This window comes from Protopterus annectens, chromosome 1.part1 (genome assembly GCF_019279795.1).
Source record: "Protopterus annectens isolate FY-2018-M chromosome 1.part1, PAN1.0, whole genome shotgun sequence".
Lineage (NCBI taxonomy): Eukaryota > Metazoa > Chordata > Ceratodontiformes > Protopteridae > Protopterus > Protopterus annectens.
Genome location: NC_056726.1, coordinates 428,295,156 through 428,305,155, shown reverse-complemented (window position 1 = coordinate 428,305,155; position 10,000 = coordinate 428,295,156). Strand labels below are relative to the sequence as shown.

The 10,000-nt window shown below is 44.0% G+C and overlaps 1 protein-coding gene across 1 annotated transcript in view; it reads left to right on the top strand.

Annotated features, from left to right (window-relative positions):
• Positions 1 to 10,000, top strand: part of ACO2 (aconitase 2) — a 1,318,356-nt gene that overhangs the window by 756,012 nt on the left and 552,344 nt on the right. The window contains exon 13 of the mRNA XM_044075713.1: positions 3,081 to 3,092. Within this exon, the coding sequence (XP_043931648.1) occupies positions 3,081 to 3,092 (12 nt within the window). The remainder of the gene's footprint in view (positions 1 to 3,080; positions 3,093 to 10,000) is intronic.

The following is a 10,000-nucleotide window of genomic DNA, read 5'->3' as shown; positions in this document are numbered from 1 at the left end:
TAGTACTAGGCGTTCTGGCTTCCAAAATGACATCAATCACAGATTTACTCAAGAGGTGTTGTTTGAATAATTACATGATCAGCCATGCTGCCAGGTTCAGAGTTTGGAGCAGAGTGTGCAGAATTTGATTGCTCTGCTGAGACAGTAGATGAGATATTTGAGGCAAGTACGAAGGCAGGAGTTGAGACATATTCCTTAGAATTGGGTACCAGTGCTGGCGAGGCCAGTCCGGGGCAATTAGGATCATTTTTGTTTTTTTTCTGTCTGACCTTTAGTAAGACCTTGGGGAGAAGAGGCAGAGGAGGAAAGGCGTAAACTGATAGGTTTTTCCAACTGAAGGATAGGGCATCCACTTTCCATGCTTGTCTGTGATAAGTCCTTGCTCAGAATTTGTCCCTTTGATAATTTTGGGGAGAGGCAAATAGATCTATGTCTGGGGCTCCCCCATTTCTCTATTATCATGCTGAAGACTTGTGGATCAGTTTCCACTCGTGAGGGTCCATAAGATTTCTGCTTAGGTCGTCTGCCAGAGTATTTTGTTTTCCTGGCATGAATTGAGCTTGAAGATGTACTTGGTAAGTCAAGGTTGTGTCTCACAATGCCATGGCTAGTCTGCAAAGGGGGTAGGAATGTGTACCCCCCTGCTTGTTTATGTACCACATAACTGTGGTGTTGTCCGTCTTTATCAGTAGTTGTCCTGGATGAAGTAAGTCCTTGAAGGCTGTCAGGGCATTCTGAACAACTAGCATAATTTTTTTGATTGATATGCAGATGCATTTGTTTTGGGCTCCATATGCCCTGAATGCATCTCCCCACCAGGTGGGCCCCCCCAAGCATAGTCTGATGCATCTGTAGTTAGGGTTTCGGAGGCAGGGGTTAGAGTGAAAGACCGTCCCTTGTTCTGGTGACATGTCTCTGCCCACCAAAGAAACTCCTGTCGTAGGCAGAGAATGAGATGAATCATTGTTTCCAGACTGTGACAATGTTGACTCCGTAAACTTTTTAGATACCATTGTAGTTTCCTCATATGCAGTCTTGCATATGGAATTAGTAGAATGCAGGATGCCATGAACCCCCAAAGCCTGCAGAATTTGTCTTGCAGAAAACTGGGTTTTTGTTTCCATCTGTTTGAAGTATATAGTCAGTTGCCTTTGTTTGTCTGGTGTAAGGTAAGCCATCTGGGCATTTGTATGCAAGCTTGCACCCAGGAATGTAATTTTTTGAGAGGGTACCGGTTGTGATTTCTTTTCGTTTATTGTGTATCCTAGGCATTTTAGAAGCCTTTTTACAAACGCCAGATGTTGAAGAAGAATGTCTGTTTTCTGCTTGAATGAGACAGTCGTCCAAGTAAGGAGAGAGTTGTATGCTTCTTTGTCTGCAAAATTTAATTACTGGTGCCAGGCACTTTGTAAAGACCCTGGGTGCAGTAGATAAGCCAAAAGGTATGTGCAGAGAATTGGTAATGCATAAAACCTGCCTTGAAGCAGAGGCATCTTCTGCACGATTCCCTTATTTGGATATGCAGGTATGCCTCTTTTAAAGTCTAGAGTCACTAACCAAGCTTTCTTGCCCAGCATGGGCAGTAGCTGTTGTAAAGTCAGCATTTTGAATTTTGGGATGTCCAAGAATGTGTTCAAAATCTATAAGTCCAGTATTGGATGCCAGGCATTGCCTTTTCTTGGTACCAGGAACAGTCTTGAATAAAAACCTTGTCCTTTTTCCTGTTCTGGTACTGGTTGAATAGCCCCCATATCCATGAGGGACGTAACTTGTTTCTGAGCCTCTGCCCATTGATTTTGTGGCAGATCTGGCCAACCGTTTGGAATTGGCAAAGTATGGAAATGAAATCTGTACCCCTGGGATACTATGTTTAATACCCACTTGTTCTGGGTAATTAACAGCCAATTCTGAGCATGAAGTGCTAATTTTCCCCCCAAGGGGGCTGCCAAAAGATAAGTGCTTGGTGATGGTAGAGGGGAAGTCATTGAGACTGCTTTCTGTAGGGTTGTGCTTTGTTTCCTCCAGATTTGGAGGTAGAGGCACCCCATTGCTTTGACCTGTAAGAACCCTGTGATTGGTATCTAGAGCCTTTTGAGTGCCTGGATTTGCCTTGTGAGGCCTCTGTTGGACACAGGAAAGGACCAATTTTTAGTAGGCCAGTGCCTACTGAATCTGGGCGGCTGCACTTGTAAGAAATCTTTTACAGTTTGCATAGATTTAGCTTTGTCTCCCATTTTCTTTAAAACCTCTTCTGCCTTATTACCAGTATCATGCTGTAAAGGTACATCCAACAATTTAGTTTTAACATTATCAGGAAGATTTTGCTCCTTGAGCCAGGCATGCCTTCTAATCACAGATCCAGTAACTACGGCTCTGCAAGAGGCTTCCAAGGAATCAAAACCACATTGCAAAGCATGCTTTCCAACCTGTTCTGCTGCGTGGAATAATTCCTGTAATTCTTTATTTTCCACACAATCAGAAATCAACATCATTTTCTGCTTCAATAAGCCCATAACATGCTGTTGATATTTAAGCATATGAAACTGGCAGTTTAAGGCCCCAATTGCCAAGGTTGCAGATGTATAAACCTTCTTTCCCCATCTATCCAGCGCCCTGGAATCTCTATCAGAGGGGGTGGGATCTTTGGCTGTAGAGGCCTTTAAACCTTCTTTGGGACCCTGTGAGATAGTTTCAGTATCAGCAACAGGATTTTTGAATAAAAATTTGTGGGAGTCAGGAACCCTGTAATATCTGTCTGGCTTACTACGAGCCGGAGGTAGGGAATCAGGAGCCATGCTTGATTCCGAAAACACATCAACAATGTCTAATACAGGAGGTATAGCCAAAGGCCTATGCTGAGAAATAAGGAGGAAATCCCTAAGCCTCTTTTTTGATTCAGAAAAATCCTAACTCTCCCAATGAAAATGTTACCTTAAAGTATGCAAGGTTTCTCCAAAAGAATAATCCCTCAGGAGAAGATGCAGACAGAATGGATTCTTCTGCATCTGAATCCTCATGGGGTGGTATAGAAAATTCCTGATCAGAAGAAATAGAAACTTGATCTGAAGATTCATAATCAGTGTCTTGCCTAGGCCTCTTAGCAGGGGGGGGAGGTTGGGAACCCCTGATCAAGGTAATCAAGTCCTCAGCCATTTTGATCATCTGTTTTTTAGGCATAGGGGCCTGAGCACGTGGCTCATGTGTCATTTTTTTAGACTTGGAAATTGTTTTTGAAGCTGGTGTTGGTTTTACATAGAAATGTTGAGGCCTGAAAACACCCTCAGAAGCCGGTGCCTGCTCAGCGGCTCCAGACCCATCCGAGGGAGAGACATCCCAGGGTTCAATACTCTAGGAATCTCTCGGCATACTGGACTTCGCATGGGTCTCGGTAGAGGCCTGCGACTCAAAAATAGCGGGTATCAGGGGCTGCAAAAGCGCCTCACTGAGTACCGGCGAACCAGCGACTGGCTTTGGAGAAGCATTGTCGTCTCTTTTGGATCTCGATGGTCTGTCTTTTTCTTTGCATTTTTTGTGAACTCCGATAGTCGGATTGCTATCAGACAACATTTCAGGGTAATTAAATCTGGATCCAAAATCTTTTGAAGCAAAAATATACAGACGCTTAATAGTGCGCTGGTTAAATCTAGCACAAAACCAACAGCAAGGCACGTTATGATCTGGGCCTAGGCAAGGAATACAGTACAAATGAAAATCCTTATGAGGTATTGGCTTCCCACACGTAATGTAATTATTAACTTTTATGGACATCGGTAAGGAGCAAGAAAAGGTTTCCCCAATGGGGTACTTAGCTTTAATTGAAGACTTCGGTTCTGAAACTCGAATGTGAAAATTTCAGGAGTCGGCCGACCGGCCCTTGTGAACTGCTTCTGCTTCGGGCACCACGCGGCAAGAAAGACTGAATAAAATGGCGTCGGCTGCATGCTTTATACCCCTGACGACCTGACATCATGGAAGAGGCCGACTGAGGGCAACCTGCCATTACCCAAATGTAATGACTGCAACCGTGAAACACGAAGAACATCAGGAGTGGCAACCAGTGTTGCACTGGCCAGAAAGGTGTCAGAAGCAAGAGTTTTGGAAATTCCCTCTGGACCCTGAGCAGCAGTCTTGGAAACAGAGGTACAGGGGGATATACATAAAGGAACTTCCTCATCCACTGAAAAGAGAAGGCATCTTTCCTCCAGGTTAGAGGGGACTGGTTCCTCATGCAGAAAAACGGGAGTTGGTGACTCTCAGGAGAAGCAAAGAGGTCCGAGTTGCCCAACTGAGAGTTATGGATTTGAAAACCTCTGTGTTCAACGGGGGGTTGGGGGGTCTACTTCAGTTGCTCGAGTTACCATTAACATCAAAACTGAAATCAAGACAATGACGAACGTACACAAGACCGACGGGGTACAAGCACAAAACCTGCAAAGTTGAAGAAACAGTTGCAAATGTTAGACACTGTGATTTAACAACTGTAAATTATACAGTCTTATGGGTTTCGTGCTTGTACACCATCGGTCTTATGTACGCTCGTTGTCACTTCAATAACTTCAGTTTCGATGCAAAGCAAATGAGACAGACCCATTCAAGGACCATTTGTGAGTGTCCTCAACATTCCTGCTTAAGAGAGTTTGCCAAGGCATTCTGCTGAGACAGAATATACGTCACTAAGTGTAAGATTCAGCTATCAGGCTAGGTGCCAGACTTCGTATGCCAGCCTGCACTGGGGGCAAAAGCTTTTGCTTCCCTGCTTATGTACCACATCGCTGCAGTGCTGTTCGTGTGCACCAACAGAGTGCCTGGTTTCCAGAGATGTGAGAAGGCCTGTAGGGCTAGTAGTAGTATCTTTATGTTGATGTTTTCTTTTAGTACACTGGCAGGCTCCTCTCGAACTCTGGTTTCCTGTCCAAGCCTTCATGCTCTGTCTGAAGCATCTGAAACAGGACTTGGTTGTGTGAGGCTGAAGTGAATGGAAGACCTGGGTTGAATGCAACTTGGTTGTTCCAACAAAAGAGCTCCTTCTTGATACAAGGAAGAGCAAGAGTAATGCAGTTATCTACATGGTGAGAGTGCTGAGACTGCATTGATTTCAGATACCACTATATTTTCCTCATGTGCAGTCTGGTGAGGGGTAACACAGGAATGGTGGCAGCCATGAGTCCCAGGACTCTGAGGGCTTGTCTGGCTGAACAATGATCCTCTCTGGAAAGTGTTAAGAGCTCGGTGGCTAGAGAAGTGATCTTCTCTTGAGGAACAGCGGCATGAACAGATGTGTCCAGGTTGTGTCCTTGAAAGGTCAGCTGTCAGGTGGGAATGAGCTGTGATTTTTTAAAATGATGGTGAACCCCAGGAGGGTCAAAACTTACACTAATCAAGCATCATTACATTGTGCATCCCTGGATAAAACCTGGAGTAGGAAGTGGTTCAGGTAAGAGAAGAATTATACACCCAGAGTGTGGCAGAAAGCCTCTAATGGGCCAGACACTTTCTGAAAACCCTTGGACCTGTAGCAAGACCAAAGGACAAAGCAGTAAACTGAAAATGTGATGACCCAGTAAAAAATGAGAAATTTTCTGCAGGAAGGATGGATGGGAATATGCAGATAAGTATCCTTTAGGACTAAAGATACCGCGAAAGCTCAAGGAAGTAGGAAAAGTAGAAAGAATTTGTAAAGGCAGCATTATGAAACAGAGAACTCTCAGGAAGATTATTAGCCGGGCGAGGTCCAGGACAGATCTCCAATGACCCACTTTTCTTAGGATAAGAATGATCCTAGAGTAAAAATACCTTTCTTAAAAATGTTGAGGGGTCCTCTTCTATGGTTCCCTGAGTCAGTAAGTCTTGCACAATAGGTTCTAGCAGGTGTACCTTGTTGGGAAAAGGTGTGGGTATTCCCTCGGGAGATGGGCTGCTTTCTTAAGACAAAACATACCCTTCCATGATATTGTTTAAAATCCATTTGGCTGAGGTTATAGCTTCCCATATTAGTTATTTTGAGAGGGGAGTGGAGGAGTTGGGTTTGGACAGGACGATGGGTGGAATATAGTCACAGGGGCCTACCACCAAACTGAGGCCTCCCCACAAGGATTATCCCTCCAAGTTTTTTCTGGGAATCTTTTCTTAGGAATTTTCCTTTGCCTATGAGGTGTTCTAAGATTTCTCTTGACAAAGAAGGTATAGACATATTGGATAATTTCTATGGTACCTGGGTATGACAATATGAGGTACTGCCAGCTATGCCAGAAGTAGGGCAGTGGATGTGTAATATAAGCCAGCAGAGCTAGCTGGAATTTTGTAAATAATTATATGTCATTTCTATATCAAACTGATTTGTACAGATGCTTGTGTTGAAAAATGTATTTGTAAAGCTGCTGGTGTTAAAAATGTACCAATGATGCACCTTGCTGGCCAGAAAAATAAATATACATGCATTACTGTAACTGTTTAAAGGAGGATATTGGAAGAGATGATGTTAATCTTTATCCACCTAACTTTGAAAATAGCTTGAAATGAAATTACCTGACTTAGGCCATAAAGACCATCTTGCAGTTCTCAATGCAGCCAAAGCTAAAAAGTCTGTACTAGAAAGCTTTCTGCATTGTCTTTGCGGTACACTAATTGCTACTCTGGAAGGGTGGAGGTTTGAAATTGTTTTATGACTTCCAGGAGCTGCAGCAGATCTTAGCAACGCTGTGTGTGTTACTGACACATATGTGCTAAATCCTGAAAGCTTCTAGCCAAGAAGTGTAACATGAAAACCAGAAGTCAGATGACCACATGAAATGCGGTAGGGAGATTTGCGTTTATGTACTGAATAAACTGCTGGTGCTTCCACTTTGGCTCGTGGTTCGTGCTTTGTGTTTGGTTACCTCCACTTGGTGCCTGTGTTTACTGTACTAGTTTCTTGGTTGTTTCGGGTACCTGGCCTCTTTGTGTTTTGATTAAGTATTGTTTTTCTGTAACTGTATGATCCTGTCCACCTGTGTTATTTTTAATATTTCCTGCAACTGAAAAACTGGTGTTTATTGTAAATAGATGCTTAGTACTTACATGTTGTTTTATTCATTATTAAATATATTTAAACTTTTCATTGTGGCTGGTCTTTTAAAGAATATTTTAACCATTGAGAGTAGTACATTTGGTGACGCACTGTGGCCACTCCTGAAAACCTGGCTGTTTGGTTAACATTACCATTTGCATTAATATTAATTTCACTCAGTATAATTAGGTACCCTTGCAAGAGCTTTAGAGTAGCTAGTTTTGGAGTATCGGGTGGTGATGTAACTACCTTATAGTCTGGGCAAAAGGGGACATAACTAGTAAATCTGTGCCAGCCTTTCCCAGGCAGGTGTGTGTGTGTGAAACTCAAATCTCAAAGAGAGTGTGTGTGTGTGTGTGTGTGTGTGTGTGTGTGTGTGTGTGTGTGTGTGTGTGTGTGTGTGTGTGTGTGTGTGTGTGTGTGTGTGTGTGTCAGGTGTTTGCAGCAGGGACAAGAAGCACTGGTTTCACAGAGAGAGCGAGTGCTGGAGAACTTCACTTGGACACTTGGCTGAAGTGTCAACTCTGTAGCTCTGCCAATGGAAAGTCTGATTGGGGACCTGAAGTGACACTGAAATCCAGAACCCGGACTGAGTGTTTTCCTTGTGTGCTCTTAAGGGGAAATGTGCTTGACGCAGACAGCTGCATCTAGAAATACTGGGCATATAATTTCTGGTCCAAGTGAATGCCCCTTCTCAAGTGCCAGTAGTGAAGATTCAGACTACATGATTGCTGGCCCAGAGTGGGGACGTCATAGTTGGAACCATGGAAAGCAAATTCGGATGGCAATCTTTCATTGTCTTGCCCTATTCCTGCAAAGTCCTGAAAAGGCTAGCAGCCTGTGAGGTAAAATGGAGGTTGTTATCCAAGAGGGAGTCTAGAATCTTTGACTTAATCTTCTGGAATAAGTTGACCTCGCAGCCAGGCATATAACTGATCTTTCAGCCAGCAGCAGCTATCCTAGAAGAGGCACCCACAGCACAAAGCTGCATTTTATACTGTGCCTGGCTATTTGTGAGGCCCAGGTAAGTAGAAACTGCACATGCTGCTTTGATTCCTGTTTGGGGCTCTGTTATGGTCTTGCTTAAGGACCAACATGAGAGGAAGTCTTTGGTAGTTCACAGCTCTGAAAGCTGAAGTGGGTGGATATACATACTTCCTTACCCCACCAGTCCACTGCTAGACTGTCCTTGTCATTGGGAAGATAAGTGCCAGGAAGCAGCTTTGAAGGTTTGTCCACGGGAACGAATACTACAGCTGGGTCTGCCACAGGGTTTTTATAAAGATACTTTAGTTCATCGAGGACTTTGTAGAACCTGTACAGCCATTTGGGGCAAGAATTTGAGAATCGGGTGCAGAAGAGTTGGCTTGAAATATGTCCAGGTAAGTATCTAGCATTGGGGGAAAGTACAGTTTTGTACCTACCATAAACGTAGATGTTAGAGTGCTAATACAGCTGCAGTCATAACAGATGGGTTCTCCTTCCGTCAGGCGGGTCCTCGGTCGGCCGAATTCCAAAGTCTAGGTCCGGCATCGGTTGTCGTCGCTTCTTCCCTGACTTCAGTGCGACAGGGGTATAAAAGAACCAGCCGACGCCATTTTCTTCAGTTTTTCTTGCCCCAGATGTCAGGTGCCCCCAGAAGGAAGGCAATACATAAATTTATGTAATAATGCACTGCAATATAATCAAAAAACAGTAGTTGCAAGCAAATACACCATAAATGAATACCCCAATCAAGTTGTATGAGGAGGTGTTAGCCAACAGGCCTGTCCCAAGAGGGGAAGGAGGGAGGGAAACCTGGACTGCAGCTGTATTAGCACTCGAACATCTACATTTATGGTAGGTACAAAACTGTACTATGTTCATCGTGCATACAGCTGCAGTCATAACAGATGGGTAGAAACCCAAAGCTAAAAAAGGGGTGGTAGGCACTAGGTGGAACTAGGAGGAGCCAGGATGCCCTACAAGACTGCAGTGGCAAAGCCTGCTCTAGTTTTGGAGTATAATGGTAGGTGGTAGTGCTTGGAGAAGGTATGCACAGAACTCCCAAGTGGCTGCTTCCAAAATATCTTTGGTAGGAACTCCTCTGAGGAAAGCTGCAGAGGTAGCTGTGGCCCTTGTGGAGTGAGATCTGATGCCTGCAGGCACAGTTTTACCATGAAAAGAATAACAAAAGCGTATGCAGTGGGCTATCCATTTTAAGATAGTCTGTTTGGAAATTGGCTTCCCTTGAGCTCCTATAGCATAGGACACAGAGTTGTTCTGATTTTCTGAAAGGCTTTGCTCTGTCCAAATAATGACGTAGCTGTCTGTGGATGTCCAAGGAATGTAGTAGTCTCTCCCCTTTGTTTTGAGGATTAGGGTAAAAGGTAGGTAAGTGAATAGCCTGATTCAAAGTTACCCTGGATACCACCTTTGGCATAAAGGATGGATTGGTTCATAAGGAAACTCTGTCCTGATGGAAAATGATGAAAGGCTGCACAGACATGAGGGCTTGTAGTTCCGATACCCTGCGAGCTGAGGTGATAGCCAGAAGGAAGGCTGTTTTCCAGGACAAATATTGCAAATCTGTTGAGGCAGCTGGCTCAAAAGGAGGAAAAGTCAGCTTTTCTAAAATGAAATTGAGGTCCCAAAGCAGGTATTAGTTGTTTCCTTGGGGGTTTTATATTCTTAGCCCCTCTGAGGAACTGTCTTAAGAGGGGATGAGAGAATAAAGGAGGATCAGTGTTGTATTCTGCAGAAATGGCTGAGGCATGGATTTTGATGGAGGAGAATGAAAGTCTACTGCTTAGCAGCTCAGCTGTAATATTTGAGGTAAATTCAGTATTCCAGAATTCTGGCCCTTTTTCCTCATTCCAGGCACAAAATCGCTTCCATTTTGCAGAGTAAGCTTTCCTAGTAGAAGGCCTTCTGGCCTCCAAAATGACATCCTGCACCTCCTTGGAGAGTAGGGTT